The sequence below is a fragment of the Babesia microti genome, chromosome IV (assembly GCF_000691945.2).
Source record: "Babesia microti strain RI chromosome IV, complete genome".
Lineage (NCBI taxonomy): Eukaryota > Apicomplexa > Aconoidasida > Piroplasmida > Babesiidae > Babesia > Babesia microti.
The window spans coordinates 107,521-128,407 of record NC_034969.1 but is presented as its reverse complement, the minus strand read 5'-3'; the positions used below and the strand labels follow the sequence as shown (position 1 = coordinate 128,407).

The following is a 20,887-nucleotide window of genomic DNA, read 5'->3' as shown; positions in this document are numbered from 1 at the left end:
AGAATGGATAGTCTCATATCTTGTGCACTATTTCTACATGAACAGTTGTTACTAATTCAAAATTTAGAATCTAAACCACCTTTAGACACTAGAAATACTATAAATGACAATGCAGATACTGAAATATCAAAATTATTAAAAATATCCTCATCACTCAATAAAATAATATTTTCCAAGAGGAAAAATAATAAGGTCGACTTTGGTAAAGTTGTGGCTCCTGAATATAATTTGGAAAATTTAGGGCTATCGGCGGAGACTATTAGGTTCCTTAGGCAATCTAATACCTCAATAGGTGACTAATTAATTATATGAGTGTCACATACTATTAGTTTACCGTCATATCACCTATAAAATTTAAACAATTTCTACAAAACTCCCTATATACTCACAGTATCAATTCATAAACAATAAATAAACATAAGTATTTACTGCCAAATATTTTAAATCTCAACACAATTGTCTACTAACACAAATGATTAACTATTACAGATTTTAATTAAATTTCATCGCGTTTTGCCACGAAAAAAATATAGTTACGGTTCACAAAAATAACATGTTTCCTTACATATTTCCTGTATGGATGCATATTTAACCAAACAACCCAAAATGATAGCTCCATCCATGTAATAGGCGACCAATCCATTTATCACCCTCATTAACTATTCCTATATCAATACATAGGATGGTCAATCTTGGCCCAAATTCTCATCCTGAACCGTCATTTGCTCCCCAGCCTCCCTGCAAATGTTAGTATAGTCCAGAAGCCAGCTGGTGACAAGATCGTCAAAAGTGCTTATCTTCTCCCTTATGTACTGGTCGCGTATCTCGTATATGGCCAATTCCTGCGCCTCAATCTGAGAAGGGCAAGTGGGCGAATGCTTCAGCGGCGGATCTTCCAATGTCCCTAAGGCAGGGGGGTAGTCCCGTTCTAGCGCCTCATAGTAAGAGTTAATATAGTTCTCATAATGAGAATCAGTTGACACAAGTTCATCGCCACACTGCTTTACAATCATTTTTGTTCTTTCAATTCTCTTGGCGGATAAAGATTTCAAGCGTTTGGGTTGAATTTCCATCTTTTCGCTCAGCTGTTGGAGAAAACGCTCAGCATTCCTAATTTCACAATGTGCCACAATTACGTTTATTATCAAGGAATGTACTTTTGATTGGTTTTGTTTTTGCGGGATCATTGTGTTATGCAGTGCATGTATAAGCTCATCTGCGCTTAATGGTTGCCCATCCGCGTGGGTTGGAAGTTCCATAATAGGGACTTCAAACGCATCATTAGGGACTATCGCCGGATCCTTTGTCATATCACTAAGTGCCTTAAATTGATTGCTGGTAACCAACAGTTTACCTATTATCCTCTCCCACAAATCCACGAATCTTTGTTGTACAGCCAACGGGTCTATATGTTCATCATCTTCAATCTCCTGTTCGTTGTTCTGAGTGGAAGCACGGCTAAAAAATGATTTTATGCGCGACATCATCGAAGGCGTTCCATTCGGATTTTCTTGCCCCAATCCACTTTTTGAACCCAAACTTGCGCCAAATCCAGATTTGGCACTGGCCTTGGAGTTTTGAGACCTCATGGTCATCTTTGATTCCCTTACAGAATTACAGTCAGAGCCTTTGGTCTGACTGGCAAAAGATCCAGATTGGCCCATAACCATCGATTTGCCTTGAGTCATAATAGATTTAATTCCAGACATCATTGATCTGCCCAAAGACAAACTTCCCTGCGGATTTTCCTTTTCTGAGAGAGATTGATGGATTGACATGGGCTCCTCAACCACCACTGACTTTTCAGACATAGACTTTGGCATAATCTCGCTACCTAGCATGGATCTGGCCTTCAGACTATTCCCCTTAACGGACCCAGCAATAGAAGGATTAGCCAATGTAGCATGTGATACACGGGATCTTGCAATGGACCCGGCAATAGAAGGGTTAGCCAATGTAGCATGTGATACACGGGATTTTGAATTAGACCTGGCAATAGAAGGGTTAGCCAATGTAGCATGTGATACACGGGATTTTGAATTAGACCTGGCAATAGAAGGGTTAGCCAATGTAGCATGTGATACACGGGATCTTGCAATGGACCCGGCAATAGAAGGGTTAGCCAATGTAGCATGTGACATGCGGGATCTTGCTGCTGATTTGTTTGACATCGATCCAGCAGCAAAAGATTGGACATCTGATCTATTGTTTGATTTACTGGACAATACTGACTTGTTATCTTCAAGCACTTTTTTAGAAATAGTCCTACTTGTCTCAGCTAGTGACTTGCCAGATATAATAGAAGCAGCAATAGATTTATTTAGGGACGCCACCGATTTCTCTCCCCCAAATGATTTGGCAGTCATTATAGATCTGGCAATTGAAGGGTTCTTTGTAAGCATTGATGCATTGGAAATTCTATCAGCCGATAGAGATATTGGCTGAGAGAGTGCCCGGCCAAATGAGGCTGATGATGGATTGTAAGACATTGTCTGGTTGGTCGATGATAAGGGTATACATGAAGGCGCTATATTGGGGTCATCGTGTATAATGTTCTTGTAGGAAAATCGTACCGACGATTTCATTGGCACTTCAGATGCACTATCACCAAAAGGGTCCTCTTCCAACTGTAGAGGCTCGTCATATTGTGCCGGGTCATCGTACTGTGTGAAATCTACCATTTCAAATGCCTTCTGTGCCATTTTAATGCATTCATCAACTTCATCTGATATTTTTTCAAACTCTTTGGACAACTTCAAAAATACAGAAATCATCAGTTGGTAATTATCGTAGCAGTTATCTGCGAGTAATTCCTGGTCTTCCACAGGTGTAGGTTCATATAATTCGCTATCTTCACCAAAATCTTGCATTGAATACATAGAAGGGTGGACTGAATGATTCACCGACGCATTTTGACTTGGGAGTCTATGACTAGACGCGCGTGTTGATGCATGAGTGGATGGGTGATGTTTTGAGGCCTTAAGGCTTGAAATGTGAGATGACTGTTTGTGACTTGATGGCTTATAGGTTGAAGCATGGGTAGATGCTTTATGCGATGGCGGATATAGCAAATCGCTGGTATGTGCATGGGTTGAAGGGTGATGTGATGAAATGTGAGATACATGGGTCGACATTTTTCGACACCAGTGGCAAGTTAGGGTATTTTTGGTTAAAAAACTATGATTTAAGATACGTTAAATATGATATTTGTGTTGCGATTATAAATTTACAGTCTTTAATTTGATGAACGAATGTGATTGGAAATATCGTGTCAGATCTATAGATCACATTTTTTTATTCGATATATGCCACCACATTTGTAATCCCTAAGCGGATCTTTATTTTTAATTTTGGCATTAAGTGCTTTCTTTTTTCTATGTTACAATCCAGCTTACTTTGTTTCTGCCTGCGACACGTCTCGATATTTTCCATATTGAAATGATACTCCCAATTGTTTTTCTAGTGAAGACTGCTTGGAGATTGTTCGTTCCATAGATTTTTTACGTTGTAACAACTCTTTGTAGGGCATAGCACGTTGTTTCTTTACCTATATGTTATGTGGATGTTACCTTTCCACCCAAGGCCCTAAGCTTCATTTCATCCAAGTGTTTTTTGTGCCGATTGTCCAAACGAGGGTATACTATATAAAATTTTTTTTGGATACCTAGGTTGCGAATGTCAGATACTATAGATTTAAATTCTTTGTTTTGGGGTTTCTTTGATTTTTTCATCGTAGAATCACTGCCTCACAATGACATGTACATACCATTACATCACTATTGCGTTTGTATAGGGCATCAGGATGACCTATATAATGACTTGATGTACATACTTTTGTATTTTATAACACAAAAAATTATTCTACTATACTAAATATTTACTTAAAATTATCAAGCTTTCTAATTTTCCTCATTGCTCAGGGTGCGTATCCTTTTCTTCCTATGTTTTGCAGTTATAGCCTTTCGATAGGCCTCCCTCTGTCTAACTCTCTCCCTAACTTTTTCCTTCATTAATTTTACAATCTAAATTAAATTATATGTACGTATTGATGTGCGATATTCTTGCGAGCTTTCTTGGTTAACGATTTCCAAATTATGAGGTTACGATATTTCTCAGTTTTACCTAAGTGATCTAATTTTGTACCTTTAATTGTCGGTTTAGGTGCACCAGAACCAATCCAGCAATTTAACATTTTTCCTAGACTCCTTTCCAATGTTTTTATGCGATAGTTATGACATACACTTTGTTCCAATTCGTAAATAGATTGCGGCAATATATAATCGGGATATAGCCAACTAAACAAAAAATCTCTAATGGCATAAACTTCCTGAGATTCCTGAGTGTTGTAATTTAGTTTGGTATGATAACATTTAGCGACGTTTATTAGGGTCTGCTGTGTTCCAGTGTCAAACTTCCAAAACTCCAATACCTGAGTAAAAAATTAATTACTTTTAATCTGTCGCAAATATTATACAATACAGTACTTGATAGTGCTTCTTCAGCACTAGTGAAATATTTTCCTTCAGGCAATTCTTTTTTGTCTGATTTGCCATCATTAGTGCCGATACTAGCAGTGTCACTGCTATATATTAGATTAATATTGGATTTAAGTTGATTATCTGGAGATAAATAATATAGATTTTTGGGCCCGTATGTCAGACCAAACCTGTGCTTCTGAAAGTATACTTCAGTTAGCGTACATTTTGGAAGTGATTTGAAAACACCATAACGATGCCAAATTTCAGGGGTTTTAAGTTGCTCCTCGCTAAAACCAATTGACTGTATTAGTTATGTGATATATTATATAATTTATGTGATATTGATGTACTAATTTATACTGAAATAGTTACTAACTTTTAGTTTGTGAAAAATGTCCTTCAATCTAGTGAATAGTCTCTTCTTGCATCTATTGAATAAATAATTCTCCTTAATCTCCCATTGGTTCTGAATAACGTTCATTGTTTCAATAGGAGATAAGTAATACTTGTATTTTTGTGGATCGCGCCCTAAGCGTTCGAAAAATAAGGACAAATCCTCAGATACATCGCATTCCTTATATTATATACTAATTACCATCTCCTTTGATATATTTAATAGTGTTTTGGATAATTCTGTACACTTTGAAGCGATAGAATCCTGGTCCTTAACTATCAAATTTGGATCTTTGATAATTGATTTGAGCCACTCCTGAGAATTTATCAGTTCCACAGCCTTTGATACTGGTGCTGAAAAGTATTCTGGCGGCGAACCGAAATAATCGTTTGTATCCTGGTAGTAAAGTGGCGGCGAAGGATACATCTTGCTACTTCCAGACTGATTGATAATGCAATTACCTTTCGGGGCCTAGTGCGTACAAAGTGAGCAACTGCCTTAAGTCTAGGCTTGTTTGCTAACAATTCAAACCTGAGATTCGTGTACTTAGTGCCAATATATGGGAATATATATGCAACATTTAAATTAGTGCTGTGTCTATTACTAATAGAAAGAATGGGAGCTATGAGCAATAAATTAAAAAAAATGGACGATAATATGATTGGGAGTTCAATCAAAATCTGCATCAAATTCAGCCATCCTGGCCGCCTCATCAAGGAGCTCCTGGCCGGACACACCCGTGGCGTCTGCCTCCTTCCCTCCTAAAGTATATGTGCCCATTGCCACACTACTATCGGCAATACCTAAATTAACAAGCCTTTCGTAATAATATTTATTCACTATTCTACAAATTTGTATTTTATAATCAATAACTAAGGAAATTCACCGGAATTAAACAGAAAACTTACCCTTTCTAATGAGTTTAAGTATTGCATTGTCCGTGTGATATGATAATTGCGATAATTTCCTAGTCAAATCCCTTTTAAGATCCCAGTTCTCCTTCCTAGGAATAACTAGAGATACAACATCCTAAATCACTTACAAAATACCTCCTTCTCTATTTTGTGAATGGAATCATTAATATCCCTTTCAATTCTCTCCTCAATATGCTGAACTCCAGAGTGAGGTAAAATTTGTTTTTTTAACACTGAATCATGAGGGGTATAGTATCGGAATGTTACGTTGCAGTATTTGGTCTCAGGGACTCCAGGGGCCATATCCCAACCCAACCTGTATCTTATGTGCACTATGTTTTTACTATAATTTAAATGGTGTGGTAAGCCCATGTAACACAAATTTTATCTATTAAACTAACTTTACACTAATCGGGTAATGATTTATGCCGTATAGTTGATTTCTTGTGAAGTCTATGCATTTTTTTCTAAAATTCAAATGAATTCAATATTTAACAGTGTTTTTAAAGTATTTTTAATTATATCACTCCTAATTAACGTTATTAATATGTGTTTTTAAATATCATTTATGAAAATTCGTTATTGTTGTTTATGCTTGTTGTCAATCTTGCAAAAGTCACTATGGGTTTTAAGGATAATCCGATTTTAAAATTATTTATTATGACAACTTGTGAATTTTACTAAAATTTCTTGGTGTTTTATTGCATCTTTCACTAATTAGATGTGATTTTCAAAAGTGTTGGTGACTTACACAAACATACACATTTAATAATGCAATCTACAATGAATTTGTTACAATTTCATTAAATTGTTTACAATCATTTTTATTAAGACTGCGGTGAGTGATTTTAAAATTATTAATATATTAATTGGAATGATTAAATACATAAAAATTAATCAACTACAATTTGGCTAGGTCAATCTTAAATTTCTGTATAACAGCGCCACTGTCCAGGCTAGACAAAATAATCCTGGAAGTATCATCCAAGGTGGCATAAAAATGGAGCGTTAAAAATTCCCCTGAGGACAATACAATTGACTCCTGTAATACTTTATCATTCACTACTAGGGAAGTTGTATGTTTTTTGCATAGGGAACCCAATTCCACTTCAACTTTGTAAATCCCGTTACTATATGGCCGATAGCTTACACTGGTACATCAAGGGTCCATTTGTTACCACCAAATTGGATGCCACCTCTCTTTTCTACTTTCTTAGAGCAGTTAGAGGGCGGAAATGCTTTACTAGTCCAGCCAAAGTAGAATCCATTGTGACTAGTCAATGGGCTAGGTGGCATTCCATTGTCTGAGTTAATGTTTATGGGGATATTTGTTTTAAAAATGGGAATCAATAGTTTTATTCTAACCTTGTATGGAGTGTTCGGGCATAGAAACAGGTGCATGCACGCCCTTAAAAATAACTTCAAGTGAGGGTAATTCACTTGCTACTTCACCGCATTCTACGCCGTAAAATGCCAGTCTACCACCAAAAGATGGAATACTTGGCGCGTTTTTATCCATGTCAATTTTATCAAAATCTAAATCATAAAAACTGGGAACCTGACAAAATAACCTTCATACTCATAATCTTTGTCGGTTTTATATCAAAATTCCATTTGCCCTTTTCTAATACATGGGTAATCATTTCAGTTCCTAAAATTGATTGTTGATTACCTATCAAAAAAGTAATTTTTTTAGCTTTATATTGCGATTTGTTCAGTGGATGATAGTGTACTGTGTGAAGGTCTACATTCTTTCCAAAACTGACAATTATCCATTCCTCATATTTAAGACTATTACTAGCCCTCCAACCATCATTTTTGACTTTGTGGCTAGAAGAATCCAATTCGTTAATGTTTGTAGTGAATGCGTGCATACAATCATAACTCGGGGATTCCATTGAGCTTGAAGTACAATTTGTGACTTTAAGTCGTTTTATTTGCCCATCGCATATGTGTTCATGTACAAGTGGCGTTATTGCGATAATAAATGAAGTGTCTAGATGAATTTTTAAATACCTTTTGGGATCTCCAGGCTAATTTTACCAGAGAGATAGTTAAGTTGGTACATCCCCATTTCAACTTGTTCCGTAGCTGGCTCCTACATTATACTTTAGGTAAAATGAAAAATGATGTGTAAGATGTTTTTTACGACAAGCATAAATTATGTAATAAATTTACAAAAATGATAAAAATTTGTAGTGATTGCAAAAAATTATTATTCACAATAACCATTTCGGTAAATATTTTAACAAATAAATATTAAACATGTATAGTACTTACGCACAAATCTGGGGATTTGTATATAGAAAATGTGTCCCGTATGGACTTGAAATAACCCATGCTTTTGCCCGTGGCATCGTAACCCTTAGGTAGAAATCCAGTATTTTTTGGCAGACCCACCGTCACAACGATATCCATTGTGGTATAGAAAATGACATTATTTTCTTGTGGGTGTATTTTAGTCTTGATGAATTTCATGCCAATATACTTGCCCGGTATATCCGCCAGATAGTGTTCCTTGCTATCAATAAATGAGTGAGATCCATTTTCCATAAAGCCTCTAAATGACTTTTGACATACATCCCGTAGTTTTCGCCCTTTAACCCAAATATTCTGGGTAATTTGCCTCCAGGACTGGAATAGAACATTTCCTTTGGAATGATTCCAGCACCATGACCATCAATCTCCCAGGAAAGTGATAATGATAACTGTATGTAGTATTTTTTTACCTCATATGGATTGTAGTAACGCAATGGAGAATAGTTAAAAGATTTAAATTCGATTTTATACCTTCTACCTCCAATAAGTTGCAATGGTTTGGATGTATTGTTGTCTGTCATTTGGTGATGTACCGATTGGAAAGTATTTATAATTAGATCATCCTCCAATAACAATCGCACTCCAAGGCTCTAAATTAACTGTAAAATACCGCTTCTGCAATGAATGTGTATAATCCAGTGACTGGTGCCTCAACATAGCCCTTAAAAGCAACTGAAAAATCGTCGAAAGGCACGGATACAGGTAATTTGTTATTCCAGTAAATTGAAATACTTTCATGATGCGGAGCGACTATCGGTTGACCTTTAAAGAATATATTAGGGTAGAATTCTACTGTTAAACCATCCGCATGCGGTTGAACATCATAGCCAATTACAGCAGTACAATTTCTGGCATCGGTGATATAATTTTCCCTCATCAATTCTAGAAGGGAAGCAAGTTCATTTGACTTTTGTAACATTATTTTTGAATATGTTTTATAGTTGCTAAATGCCGATAATTGTTTCTTAACGGCACTTAACAATGATTCCAAAGTAGAAATCCTTTCACTGTCGTTATTAGTTAATTGACACACATTATTGTATTTGTCTATGTTGTACTGCAATTCCCTATGTAAAATAAGTGCTCACTTTTCATAATGCGCCAATCTATTTATAGAATATTTGATATCATTATGTTTGGTAATAAATAGCTGTGCTGCCTTGTGCCTTAGCAAATTATAGTCAACAGGATCTAGACAAAAATCCCAGTCTCTGGGCCCTTTACCAATGGATTGAACTTCGACATAGCACCAATCCCTTCCTGTGTAAATCATTACCTACCAGTTTGACCATTAGGGGCAGGATGGTTTGTGCAATCGGTATATACGATGCCATTCTGTACAAAGGCGGCGGCGCAAAGCCAGCCTTGTACCGTTTTCCTGTGGCGTTGCCTATACTCTGTAAGTTTCTATGTTGAATTGATGAATTACCCTCAAGGAATCCTTGTCAAATCCATCCACATCGAATTTAGCGACAGTGTCAACTGTTACATCTGCTTTTACAACATTACTAAATTGTATAAAATAATGCGTGTGTGCAATAGCAAATAGTATGTTTAGTTTAAAATAAAGGTGCATTTCTACATTTCTAACCAGACCATATGTAATGACAAAATTACCCTATGTTTACATACTCCAGTATAATGAAATAATTTTATGTGGGTACATGAGAATACATACAACCATATACTTGATAACCCACATTAAATATAACAAAAATATAAAATTTACACACATTAACACTATAAACTATATAAATTTACGACACATACATATTTACCCAATGGACGACACTGAATCTACTGATGTGGACCCTAGATTGTATTTTGAAAACCGATCGAAATTAGTAAACAAACTTAGAACTGAAAACATAGCATATCCACACAAGTTCAAGGTATGAGATTTCAGATGTAGGTATCCATAACAATACCAGAATATATTAACAAATACCAAAATATACCAGAGGGTGTGCATAATGAGGATGATGTTGTAACCATTGCTGGAAGAATTACCAGAGTAGCTTCTTCTGGCCAAAAAATCAGATTTATGGACCTAAAGGGAGATAATTCTAAGCTGCAAGTATTCGCCAATTACCAATTCCATAACCATGAAACTGGTGATTTTGTAGAAATCTACAACTCCATCAAAAGGGGAGATATAGTAGGCATTAAGGGCTTCCCTGGTAAGAGCAAAAGAGGAGAATTAAGTATTTTTCCCAGAGAAATAACAATTTTGACTCATTGCCTGCATATGCTACCAGATAAGATGGGATTGAAGGATCCAGAAATAAGATACAAGCATCGTTATTTGGACATGATCATTAATTCACGCGTTCATGATACTTTTACTGTACGGTATGTTAGTCTATTATTTAGGTCCAAAATTGTCCAATTTACTCGCGCTTACCTATCCAATCTTGGTTTTTTGGAAGTGGAAACTCCAATTATGAATGTTAGCGCTGGAGGTGGGTTTTGCAATCGTTTTATATATTGTATAACTATATAAGTATGCCAAATGATCGTTTGTAAACATTAGGATTCAAACTCACATTATTTGACAGATTTTCAAAATTTTACTCATAGGACATTTAATATAGGTGCCAACGCAAAGCCATTTATCACCAAGCACAATGAGCTAAATATGAATCTATTCCTACGTATTGCCCCTGAATTGTTTCTAAAAATGTTAATTGTGGGAGGAATCGACAAAGTATTTGAAATTGGGCGTGTATTTCGTAACGAGGGAATCGATTTGACCCATAATCCGGAATTTACAACGTGTGAATTTTATTATGCATATGCCGACTACTTTGATCTTATGTCGTTAACTGAGGATTATTTGTCAAAGTTGATATACCACATTAAGGGGTCTTACAAATTCGTCTATCATCCAAATGGTGAATTCTCAAATCCTGTCGAGTTGGATTTCACCCCCCCCTTCCCAAAACTGTCTTTGATAGAAGGTATACAAATTATTATACAGAATTGGACAAACGAGCTGGTTTGAAGATATTTCCCCCATATGACACCCCGGAGAATATTGAGATTTTAAAAAACAACATTTTGCAAAATGGTCTACAGTTGCCCGCCATCCAAACGGCAAATAAGTTAATCGATTGTCTTGTCGGTCATTTTTTGGAAAGTGCAATATTTAACCGACCTACATTTATAATCGACCATCCTCAGTGCATGTGCCCTTTGGCAAAATGGCATAGGAGTAAGGAAGATTTGGTTGAGAGATTTGAGCTATTCATTTGCGGGCACGAAATCATCAATGCATACACGGAATTGAACGATCCATTTAAGCAAAGGGAGAACTTTATTCAACAGCTCAAGGTATGTTAAATTCGATGCTATGTGTTATTAACACTTGTTTTATGAAATACAACAAATACAAATATTATTAAATGCCGTAACTTAGCAACGCGAAGCTGGGGATATCGAATGCCACTCTGCTGATGAGATCTTTTGCACATCATTGGAATACGGATTGCCTCCTACCGCCGGTTGGGGCATGGGTATTGATCGAATCACCATGCTCTTGACTGATAACAACAACATAAAGGAAGTGATTCTTTTTCCCACAATGAAACCCACTTTAACCGATGAGGAGAGGGAAGTGGCGCCAAATAGATCATAATATAATTTTTAGTTGTTAAAAAGCAAATAATGGAATGTTTTTTGAAAAATTTTATCTTATATTTCGCTGAAAATTTTATAATTAGTTCAAAACCACAACTATAATATCACTCGTCTAACGAGCATTGTACCTTAATGAGTAAATTCGTCAAATTAACATCTAATATAGTATAGACGGTTATTTTATTCAACAAAATTAACTTGTATTGAATTGATAAATTATAAATTAAAATTGTTAAATACAATGGGAAAATTCAGTTTAACACTAGTCAAATGTAACAAAATAGAAGGGTAATAAATAACCAATAATTACCCTGAATATACAATAAACCATTTTAGTACAATACACATTAATATATAAGAAATTTATCGTCTAAATGTGAGTATTTCACTGTAATTCGTAATACAACAATTAGACAAATAAATTTATAAATAACAAAATAGCTGTGGATTGAGCTATTGACAAAAATTTCTAATTCCTTTTTATTTTGTGGAGTAATTTTTTAACCATATATCATTCAAGACGCGTATATAATGCATGTAATATATATACTACGTATGGTGCAACTATATAATGACGTTTATGATTAACTACTTATAGTGGGATGACAAAATGGTTGACATGGTCAAAAGTAATTGTGAAAGTTATTTAGGTAAAAATAGGTGCTATAACCTTTAACGGTATATGGTTCGCCATTATATACCACAGCTACGTTTCTAGAAGACCCAAATATCGAGAGTGTGATGCACCTTCCGGTAATTAATAATTTATTCAGAAACCCATCGACTTAGGATCTTCAATTCTATAGCACAAAATTACGATGCAATCCATAAACCCATTGAGAAAGTGATTGACCTTGATTCAGAAACTGGGACTTGAAAATAAGAGACTTAAACATTTTAGACAAGCTAGAGGTCATGTTTTGGAACTAGGAAGTGGTACAGGCCTCAATTTGAATTGTTACAAGAATATTCATTCCCTAACTTGTGTGGACAAATCCCTACAAATGTGCAAAGAATTGACTAAAAATGTGCAAAAGTTAAAACCTGATTTTCCCGTAATAATAATACATGGAGATGCATCCAAATTGCCATTTGACAATTGCAGTTTCGATACAATTGTCACGACACATACATTGTGTTCTGTTGAAAATCCAGAAGGAACTATTTCAGAGATTAATAGAGTATTGAAGAGGAAGGGGAGGTACTTGTCTATAGAGAGGGGAAAGATTTATTACGGAGTTACTAGGCGCATTATGTAAGTTTATGCAGTACATTGTATTAGTTGCGAATTTGTACTGTATTATCTATTTATTAACTCATAATACATTAATTTAGGCAATTTTTGGATTTATATCCCAATCCGGTAATCCCTTGGGAAAACGGATATTACGAAGACAGGGACCCACATGAACTAATTTCAAATATGGATATCAAAGCAATGAAGGTATTCAACTACGGCGTACATTACATGGTTACGGCATCCAAATGTTTATCTAACAAGTAATTAAATTGTTTATCCAGTGATAATGAAATATTTGATTTGGAAAACAAGCCTGGGATTCCAAAGCCCAATGAAGGTGCAAAAATATTTTACAAATACACAGTTGAATGACCACTGCAACTTCATCATGAAGTTTTGTATTTTTGTGAGATCATCAACCAGTGGAGTGTTGATACGCTTCCATGGCTCCAGAAAAGGCAGCAAATGCAATACAACTGCCAGTAGCCATTAACGGTCCATCTAGTGTAAATTATTGCTTACTTTTATAAGAAAGTGTGGCTCCTGTTGCACAGCCCGCGTAGATTGAATTGTATAGATCGCAAGACCCGCGTTTCTATATCAGCGAATTACATATCCAATAGATTATAGTTATTTAAAATGAAGATCATTATAAGCATAAATATGTTTAATGCGACAGAACATTATTGTATACCTTCTGTACTCCGCACTCAATCAAAGAGTATAATGAACCAATTTTTGCAAAATTTTTGCTAGTAGCAGTAATATGAGATATTAAATCTTTAGAAGCCAACCTGAAGACCTCTTTTGTTGTCAAATTTATGTCCGTTGGTTTACTAGACTGGTTCATAGTAAACATAAAAGAGCCAACGACGACACCTATGTCAGCTTCGTGTATATGATATTAGAAAATTAATAACAGTTTAATAATTTTTACTATCAAACGTTATAATTGAGAGTTGCTATTACCAAGTAAAGATGATGCTATACCAACAGCTATACTCCTAGTAATACAGCTTTCCTGAATAGATTCCTGGAGTTTAAAAGCTCTTAAAAGCTCAGGGTTTGGATTTTCATACAACTTCAAATTTACATAACTATTTGACAGGTATACTTTGTCGTACAATCCGTTGGACATTCTAACAGAGTTGTATGTAGCAGCTATACCGACATTGTAGGGTGCCCATGTCTATAATTCAGTATATTGTACATAGAAGCATGTATAACTATGGATAGAACTCAGTTCATATGGGATAAATTCCATATGAAAATTTTTATACTTTAGCTATGCGGCAAAATGGTTACAATAAGTTGAAATCCCTAGTGCGCTGGCTCGATGTAGAAAATACACTGCTTGCTAAAATTCTGGAACGGGTAACTCATAACTTATTTAGAACTATATGCAGCACCGGAGACAACCTTTTCTTCTGTACACTAGGCTGGCGCTGAAGCACAGCGCTCAATTTGCTAAACGACTGAAATCTAATGTAAAATCGCTACACAGTGATAGTGCATGTGATTTAGAAGAGATAAATGAGTTATCGGATAAATGTACAGCGTTAATTATCCGTGCTGGAGTGGAATTGTCGCGAATACACGTCCATAGGCACTTTACCCAATTAATAACGACATTAATCGCATGTCTATCCAGACTTCACTTGCTCATGGGCAAGTGGCGTAAATCAAGTTTCCATAAATTAAAAGCCAAATAGATTAACTCCTATATGATTTGTCTGTAGATAAATTAATTTTTTCATCTAATTTGGCATTTAAATAAATAGCATATTTAGCACCATTAACTTGAAGGGTGTGGAATGAGCCCAGACTTGACCCTCTTCATTTTATCAGGGCCAGAAAGCAATTCAACAAGTGTCAACGCAAATTCAATTGCACTTCCAGGGGATATAGACGTTACGCAATTTCCAGAGACTTGAACGCGACCACTTCCCTTGTTTGGTATACCAGTATCGCATCCTGGGTACCTAAATTAGCGATAATTCACTAGTATTAAATATTAGTGAATTATCCCATATTTAATGCGCTATATATAGCAACTCACCCTACAGCAGGTGTATTGGCGTCTAATATTCCATGAGCCGCTAATACCATTTCAGGAGCCGCGCAAATAGCGGCATAAATCCTCCCATCCTCCTTCTGCTTCTTCAGCATCTCAATCAAAGTCAAGTTTTGTGCACAATTAACCTAAATGATATGTTCCATTACACAACCGTCCAAACCACCGGGAACGACAATTGCATCGAAGCTTTTTTCCTTAACATTCTCTACCAAATCATCCAAAATGACCTTGAGTCCATGGGATAGAGTTATTGTTTTATTACCGCTAACTGAAGCAGTGGAGATTTGTACTCCACCGCGATGTAGCACGTCACAAACCGCTACAAATTCAATATCCTCCGATCCGTTGCCCTAAATGAACTGCGACTTACAGCTACAATGAGAGCTGTTTTTGACATGGCAAAAGTGTGTAATCTATTGGTGCTCTTTATGTAATTTGTTTTGTTTAAATGATTGAATTGTGGGTACGTTAGGCACTTTGTCAAGTTTAGTGTTATAAATGTAGGGAGGATTCGCATACGTTACACTGGGCCATTGTGCACTTACACTGAGTCTCTATGTGTTGCATTAGCCATACATGTATGTAAATTACTAAACGAATATATATTCGTGTTGAAAGGCTACTTTTCCTCTTGGTTTGAAATTTTATTCCAAATTTCCCACTGATTCACTGAGATCTACGGGATTCTAATGAAAAAACTACACTTATTGTTCTTGTTACATTGTCTACAAGTGTGTAAATATGCATATTACACTAACATAAATTACCAATTACCGTTGGTCTACAGTATATCTACACATAATTGCACTTAAAATACATAGGAAAGTATCTAACAGATATTAAAATTAATTAAACCAAGAAATCCATTCCCAAAGACCATTTATCCTAAACCATGACACGAAACACTGTCTGATACCTGCATTGTTACAAAGTTATTCTGCAAAATCATGCTAATTGTTAAATACCACAAACTCATACTGATATTAGACATAACTCGGGGCGAATCATCTATCAGTTATGCATTAGGGCTCTATAAATAAACAAAGTCAAATATTAGATAAAAATGACTCTGATCCACTGCTACGGTAAACTTCAGAAAAATTGTTCTTGTACTCGGATATTTTAATCAACTAAATCACGTAAAAGCTACCTGCTTAGTAAAATTTCCTACAGATTGGGTCCAAGCACGATGCCTTGAACCAGCTACTCCCCTAAATTCTATTACAGAACTTGCTGTGTTAGCGTCACTTCCATTAGATAAATTGCTTTGAGCAATAGGCATTTCAATTGGACCGTTAGCACTAGCATTAACGGAACTTCCTGTCTCAGCGTTGTCCGTAACTGGAGCTGAGGGCTGAGCTCCAGCCTCAGACCAAGCCATGGCATTGGTTAGGACCGATGGCTCAACGGATCTGGACATGATATTGAGTAGCCAAGCCAAAAATGATGATAAATTGCCATTTATGGAAGCAAGCAATCCACAAATTGCCGCTGATCTAGCTAAAGTAGGGGCATCGAGTCTTGAAGAGCTCTTTTGCCACTCAGCCACGTGGTTTAGTACAGTGACGGATATGCTGATAGACTGCTGGAATATGTTGATAAACAGTGCCATTGGGTCTGGAACGTTGGGAGCGGCCCACCTATTATCTGTACCTTGGGATTCATTCAACTGATAGTAAGTAGGCAACCTCCATCCCGTTTCCAGCTCCAGTAACTCCACTAACTGGCCCAGTGTTTGCCAGGGCAACCTCTGGGATAGACTTCTCGAATCCACATAAATTGTACTGCTTTGCGTGTAGCCATTGTTATGCACATTTTCACCTGTGTTATTATTTCCTGTGGCTGTGGAAGGCAACAAATCGTCTACTTTGGATTTGGCACTGCTAAGCGCAGTGATTGCATCTCTTAGCGTGGTGGATATTTGGTTATGATATTCCGACGGATTCGTATAATCAGTTCCTAAATTTATCAACTCTACAAATGGAATAGGTGAATTATTAACAGTTAGTCAATACAATTTGACCAACTTATGCCAATATCAATGGATGATCTACCTGTAACATTTATGCTGTGCTCCGCTTGGGTGAGGTTTTGGACATTATCCGCTTGTCTAGTAGCTCTGCGCGTTTGAGAACCAAAAATAGAAGTAAACAGATTTTGTGTGTCAACAGAATTTAAATTGGCGGCTACTGGGGCTACACCTCCTAGTACCGTAACAGGCAAGCCGTTGACTTGGCCCATGAACATTTGACCGAATCTTGGTTGTCTCCCCTCATTTTCCAAGTTTTCAGGCAAATCAGTGATCTCATCCGGTTCCACTGCAGCAGCATTTGCATGTTCCTCGTTAACCACCTGAGCGGCAGTAGTACAGTCGCGTTGATCAGAAGGTTGTGTAGTTTGTTGTTGATTTACGTGTCGGTTAGTAGCAGCAGGCACGAAATTTCCAAGTATGGAACTGACTACGCCATTGAGAATTTGCGATGCTGTACCTTCGATGTCCCCCGAGGAGGTGTTACTATCCCAGGAAACACTGTTTCCACCCTGGTCCGTCCCTAATCTGGTAACTTGCATTTGACCAAGTAGGAATGGGAAGGTATTGGTCCAGTGATTCCCGCCACTCCCAGGATTAGCAGCATTATTGTTAGTATTGGTTGCATTGTTGGCACTGGATTGGTTGTTGGTCCCGGGAGAAGCTTCAACCGATGCTATGTGGATGGTATGGTTGTTGGCAATGGGATAGTCATGAATTTTCTTATTATCTTTGAGCAGTTGGCCCTGGTGTATTAGGCGTTGATTTGCCGGCTCAATCCCCGATTCAATATGAACCAGATTTTTCAAGTCTTCAACTGTCGTGTCCAATGAGAGTGTGAGTTTGAAGCTATCTTCATTTAGTAACTTAAAGGTAAGCTCGATTGTGTCATCCATGTTGTGGTTTTTATTAGGTGGGTGACTAGAGACAGTGATGTGGTGTATACACTAGTACATCAGTGGTCATAAGTGCCACTGTGGTGCTTGGTTGCATTAATTGTCAATTTATCGCGTCATTGGTATTACGAAGTTTAATTTATATTTTGTATTATTTTTCCAGATTTATAACTAACTGTATTAATGGTTGCTATAGTTCCTATCCTTTTCTGTACATGATAGCTGACTTCTCAGTTATTAATTTCACAGTTTACAGGTTCGGTCAGACGTAGGACATTTAGTCCTACCAATTGTGCTAAATGTGTATAATTTCCTAAAATAAATAATTACTAATATGGGTGCCACTGGTAGGGCTGAGGAGTGTCATATTACGTGGGTAAATTTTTCATATGAAAAATTATATGAGAACGTAACTCGCCGAGATACGCCCAATGGCGCGATAAAAAAGGCACAGTGCGGTCACCTAATGCTACTACATGTCGTAGTCCATTTACCTAATATTGTGTATAAAAATATATGTCACATGAATTCTGGTGCATAAATTCAAGCTAAGCTACAGAGAATTTATAGGTGAAACTGTTTTTGTAATCTTCCAAATATATATCGCGATAGCGATTCAGCCCACCTAGCCCCCATAGGCTCGCCATGCCAATTGCGTGTGATCAAAGTGATCATTAAATATTACCGTACGGTAAGATGAGCAAAGTCCAGTCCTTTTTCGAACGTCGCAAGAAGAATGCTATCAAAGCCTCCTTCCACATGGCTGCTGCGGTGGAATTGACGGCAGATTCCAATTTAGCAGAGGATGAACCTATGGAGGAGGAAAAGAGCGAACATGAGTTTAATGAGAATACGGAATGGAAGGTTGAGGAACATACGACAATTGAGACGGTTCCCATTGCGAGTGCAATTGCACTGAAACTTGTCAAGAATAACGAATTGGGAGAGGCGACTGGGGACAAAAATCGCTCAAAGGTTGCCTGGTCCAGGAATAATGTTGAGCCAGTTTTGGCGCAAAAGGCGGAACCAGAAAAGAAGATATGGGTTCCGTCGTTCAAAAATCGCATGAATACTAGCAATGATGCTAATCCTAATCTATTGGAAGCAAGCGCTATGTTGGCCAATAGAAAGAAGGAAACATCCAACAAAAAGAAGGTTACCAAACTTACAACTGCAACAGAAGTGTTTGATGACTCTAGTACTGACAAGCAGGTGGTTAAAGTTAAGTTTGATGTATTCGAGCTCCTAGGGCCACATGCCCCCACGGCCAAGTTCAAGGCGCATAAGGTCAGCCACCAGCTCGTGGCAGATAAATATAAGGGCAGGCCTATTAATCAATCTTGATTTGCCTACGATTAATTTTTCGCTCTAATCTTAACTAGTTGTATTCTCAGATATAGTACATTGACGTATGAAGCGCATCCTATTTGACACATTGGCTGTGTTAGATAATCGTTCATATACTCGCGTTTTTCACGATAAATGAAACAGATTAACAATATTGCTCAACATGGTTCGGATTAAGCCCCAAAATAAATTAGCCCATATCTCGGATGAAAAGTCCAAAGGCACCAACGCGGACCGGAAAAAAGACATGCCGATTAAGTTCCTAGGAAGGAAGGGCAGGCGGATGGCTAAAATATTGGAGAGGAGGAGACAGGCTAAACGTGAACGCACCGAGCGTAGGAGAAGGAGGAAAAGGGCCATTAAAGCGGGACTCGAACCAGAACCAATTCAAACGCCTAAAACCATAGAATCAATGAGGAGGGTTGAAACCTGGTCTGGTAATCACACGTTTAATCTAGTGGATACCGAAGGAGTGGCTTGTATGATTGATGAATTCCAAGAGTACTACAATGGAAACGTCACACCCAAAATTTTAATAACTTCAAATCGTCGTCCTAGCTATAAGCTCAGGACTTTCATTAAGGAATTGCTTTTAATAATTCCCAACTCTATATACTTGGCGGTAAGCGTGTTTTGACTTAGAGAAGCGAATTTTTGCTTAAAAATGTAGTAAAGCATGCATTGAATGAGAGCTTCACGGCCATCATCATGGTTAATCAGGGTAGAGATAAACTTCCCCATTCATTCCACATCGCAACATTGCCAGGTAGGTATTATTTTTAAAATTCATGCTATGGCAATCATTTTTTCTAATGTAGACGGACCCACAGTATTCTACAGGTTAACTTCGTTAAAACTGGCTAGCGAGATGGTGGGAGCGGCATATTCTTCGACTCATTACCCGGAAATTGTGTTAGATAATTTTACTACTGTTTTGGGACAGCGATTGGGAAGACAATTGGGGAGTCTCTTCCCACCAGTAAGGATTGGGCTTACATTACATTAGAAATCAAACCCAGTCATGGGTTTGATTTCTAATGTAATAATGTTAACACAGAACCCCGATTTTGAAGGCCGCCGAGTCATCACATTTCGTAACCAGCGCGATTTTATCTTCTTCCGCCATCACAGGTGACACTTGACCTCAATTAGATATGTTTTCCGCAGCATGGAAAAGTGTTCACTTGTAGAGATTGGGCCTAGATTTACCCTCAAGATCAGATCCGTGCAGGTAAACAAGAATTGATTGTAGGAGGGTGCATTTGATTTGGTGCATGGGCTGTATGAATTCCTGTGGAAGCCTGATTTGCAGGTGGATCGTAAGAGATTCTTTCTATAAATATTATAGCCTGTGTCATTTTACGTCTGTAGTTGTAGAGGTTTGATAAAATTTTAAAAAAACCCCAATCATTGTTGCTAGTGGTATCGACTGATTTGGAATATTTGAGTAAGTAATTCTGAAAAGCGATAATTGGGAATGTTATGGTAGAATCCAATAAGTGAACTGAGCTTACTATAACGCATGTGCATGAAGGTTATTGTATTTGTATAATT

The 20,887-nt window shown here is 37.1% G+C and overlaps 14 protein-coding genes across 14 annotated transcripts; 6 read left to right on the top strand and 8 right to left on the bottom strand.

Moving 5' to 3' along the window:
• Nucleotides 1-3: 3 nt before the first annotated feature.
• On the top strand, nucleotides 4-300 carry BmR1_04g05200 (hypothetical protein; the record flags this gene model as incomplete). Its single annotated transcript, XM_012794192.1, has 1 exon — nucleotides 4-300. One exon carries the CDS (start codon nucleotides 4-6, stop codon nucleotides 298-300), a length of 297 nt encoding a protein of 98 aa, XP_012649646.1.
• Nucleotides 301-686: 386 nt separating this feature from the next.
• BmR1_04g05195 (hypothetical protein) lies at nucleotides 687-3,134 on the bottom strand (the record flags this gene model as incomplete). Its single annotated transcript, XM_021482361.1, has 2 exons — nucleotides 687-1,906; nucleotides 1,964-3,134. 2 exons carry the CDS (start codon nucleotides 3,132-3,134, stop codon nucleotides 687-689), a joined length of 2,391 nt encoding a protein of 796 aa, XP_021337617.1.
• Nucleotides 3,135-3,277: 143 nt separating this feature from the next.
• Nucleotides 3,278-3,731, bottom strand: BmR1_04g05190 (conserved Plasmodium protein, unknown function; the record flags this gene model as incomplete). The annotated part of the gene is made up of 4 exons (XM_021482360.1): nucleotides 3,278-3,374; nucleotides 3,396-3,547; nucleotides 3,570-3,640; nucleotides 3,665-3,731. The coding sequence occupies 4 exons, from the start codon at nucleotides 3,729-3,731 to the stop codon at nucleotides 3,278-3,280; spliced, it is 387 nt and encodes a 128-aa protein (XP_021337616.1).
• Nucleotides 3,732-3,899: 168 nt separating this feature from the next.
• BmR1_04g05185 (conserved Plasmodium protein, unknown function) lies at nucleotides 3,900-5,585 on the bottom strand (the record flags this gene model as incomplete). The annotated part of the gene is made up of 7 exons (XM_021482358.1): nucleotides 3,900-4,022; nucleotides 4,043-4,122; nucleotides 4,144-4,429; nucleotides 4,450-4,779; nucleotides 4,855-5,052; nucleotides 5,074-5,313; nucleotides 5,334-5,585. 7 exons carry the CDS (start codon nucleotides 5,583-5,585, stop codon nucleotides 3,900-3,902), a joined length of 1,509 nt encoding a protein of 502 aa, XP_021337615.1.
• On the bottom strand, nucleotides 5,542-6,158 carry BmR1_04g05177 (pre-mRNA-splicing factor CWF18, putative; the record flags this gene model as incomplete). Its single annotated transcript, XM_021482357.1, has 3 exons — nucleotides 5,542-5,675; nucleotides 5,781-5,901; nucleotides 5,922-6,158. The coding sequence occupies 3 exons, from the start codon at nucleotides 6,156-6,158 to the stop codon at nucleotides 5,542-5,544; spliced, it is 492 nt and encodes a 163-aa protein (XP_021337614.1).
• Nucleotides 6,159-6,687: 529 nt separating this feature from the next.
• Nucleotides 6,688-9,681, bottom strand: BmR1_04g05176 (LCCL domain-containing protein (LAP5); the record flags this gene model as incomplete). The annotated part of the gene is made up of 13 exons (XM_021482356.1): nucleotides 6,688-6,916; nucleotides 6,937-7,090; nucleotides 7,152-7,322; nucleotides 7,345-7,437; nucleotides 7,459-7,782; nucleotides 7,803-7,884; nucleotides 8,067-8,346; nucleotides 8,367-8,494; nucleotides 8,516-8,695; nucleotides 8,716-9,172; nucleotides 9,194-9,365; nucleotides 9,386-9,512; nucleotides 9,535-9,681. 13 exons carry the CDS (start codon nucleotides 9,679-9,681, stop codon nucleotides 6,688-6,690), a joined length of 2,544 nt encoding a protein of 847 aa, XP_021337613.1.
• BmR1_04g05175 (lysyl-tRNA synthetase, class II) lies at nucleotides 9,770-11,742 on the top strand (the record flags this gene model as incomplete). Its single annotated transcript, XM_021482355.1, has 6 exons — nucleotides 9,770-9,997; nucleotides 10,018-10,457; nucleotides 10,479-10,567; nucleotides 10,700-11,065; nucleotides 11,086-11,438; nucleotides 11,524-11,742. 6 exons carry the CDS (start codon nucleotides 9,770-9,772, stop codon nucleotides 11,740-11,742), a joined length of 1,695 nt encoding a protein of 564 aa, XP_021337612.1.
• On the top strand, nucleotides 12,347-13,356 carry BmR1_04g05170 (Uncharacterized methyltransferase C3B9.04 mitochondrial; the record flags this gene model as incomplete). The annotated part of the gene is given in 6 exon segments (XM_021482354.1): nucleotides 12,347-12,373; nucleotides 12,395-12,497; nucleotides 12,518-12,588; nucleotides 12,608-12,999; nucleotides 13,080-13,244; nucleotides 13,266-13,356. The coding sequence occupies 6 exon segments, from the start codon at nucleotides 12,347-12,349 to the stop codon at nucleotides 13,354-13,356; spliced, it is 849 nt and encodes a 282-aa protein (XP_021337611.1).
• BmR1_04g05165 (Mitochondrial import inner membrane translocase subunit tim22) lies at nucleotides 13,400-14,122 on the bottom strand (the record flags this gene model as incomplete). The annotated part of the gene is made up of 4 exons (XM_021482353.1): nucleotides 13,400-13,485; nucleotides 13,507-13,579; nucleotides 13,679-13,863; nucleotides 13,954-14,122. The coding sequence occupies 4 exons, from the start codon at nucleotides 14,120-14,122 to the stop codon at nucleotides 13,400-13,402; spliced, it is 513 nt and encodes a 170-aa protein (XP_021337610.1).
• On the top strand, nucleotides 14,272-14,696 carry BmR1_04g05160 (hypothetical protein; the record flags this gene model as incomplete). The annotated part of the gene is made up of 2 exons (XM_012794184.1): nucleotides 14,272-14,358; nucleotides 14,379-14,696. The coding sequence occupies 2 exons, from the start codon at nucleotides 14,272-14,274 to the stop codon at nucleotides 14,694-14,696; spliced, it is 405 nt and encodes a 134-aa protein (XP_012649638.1).
• Nucleotides 14,780-15,578, bottom strand: BmR1_04g05155 (4-methyl-5(b-hydroxyethyl)-thiazole monophosphate biosynthesis; the record flags this gene model as incomplete). Its single annotated transcript, XM_012794183.1, has 4 exons — nucleotides 14,780-14,966; nucleotides 15,044-15,186; nucleotides 15,208-15,411; nucleotides 15,432-15,578. 4 exons carry the CDS (start codon nucleotides 15,576-15,578, stop codon nucleotides 14,780-14,782), a joined length of 681 nt encoding a protein of 226 aa, XP_012649637.1.
• On the bottom strand, nucleotides 16,108-17,986 carry BmR1_04g05150 (ubiquitin-like protein, putative; the record flags this gene model as incomplete). Its single annotated transcript, XM_021482352.1, has 3 exons — nucleotides 16,108-16,191; nucleotides 16,212-17,020; nucleotides 17,116-17,986. 3 exons carry the CDS (start codon nucleotides 17,984-17,986, stop codon nucleotides 16,108-16,110), a joined length of 1,764 nt encoding a protein of 587 aa, XP_021337609.1.
• Nucleotides 17,987-18,682: 696 nt separating this feature from the next.
• BmR1_04g05145 (hypothetical protein) lies at nucleotides 18,683-19,330 on the top strand (the record flags this gene model as incomplete). The annotated part of the gene is made up of 1 exon (XM_012794181.2): nucleotides 18,683-19,330. One exon carries the CDS (start codon nucleotides 18,683-18,685, stop codon nucleotides 19,328-19,330), a length of 648 nt encoding a protein of 215 aa, XP_012649635.2.
• Nucleotides 19,331-19,496: 166 nt separating this feature from the next.
• BmR1_04g05140 (RPF1, ribosome production factor 1) lies at nucleotides 19,497-20,672 on the top strand (the record flags this gene model as incomplete). Its single annotated transcript, XM_021482349.1, has 7 exons — nucleotides 19,497-19,770; nucleotides 19,792-19,955; nucleotides 19,976-20,099; nucleotides 20,152-20,312; nucleotides 20,391-20,464; nucleotides 20,486-20,564; nucleotides 20,586-20,672. The coding sequence occupies 7 exons, from the start codon at nucleotides 19,497-19,499 to the stop codon at nucleotides 20,670-20,672; spliced, it is 963 nt and encodes a 320-aa protein (XP_021337165.1).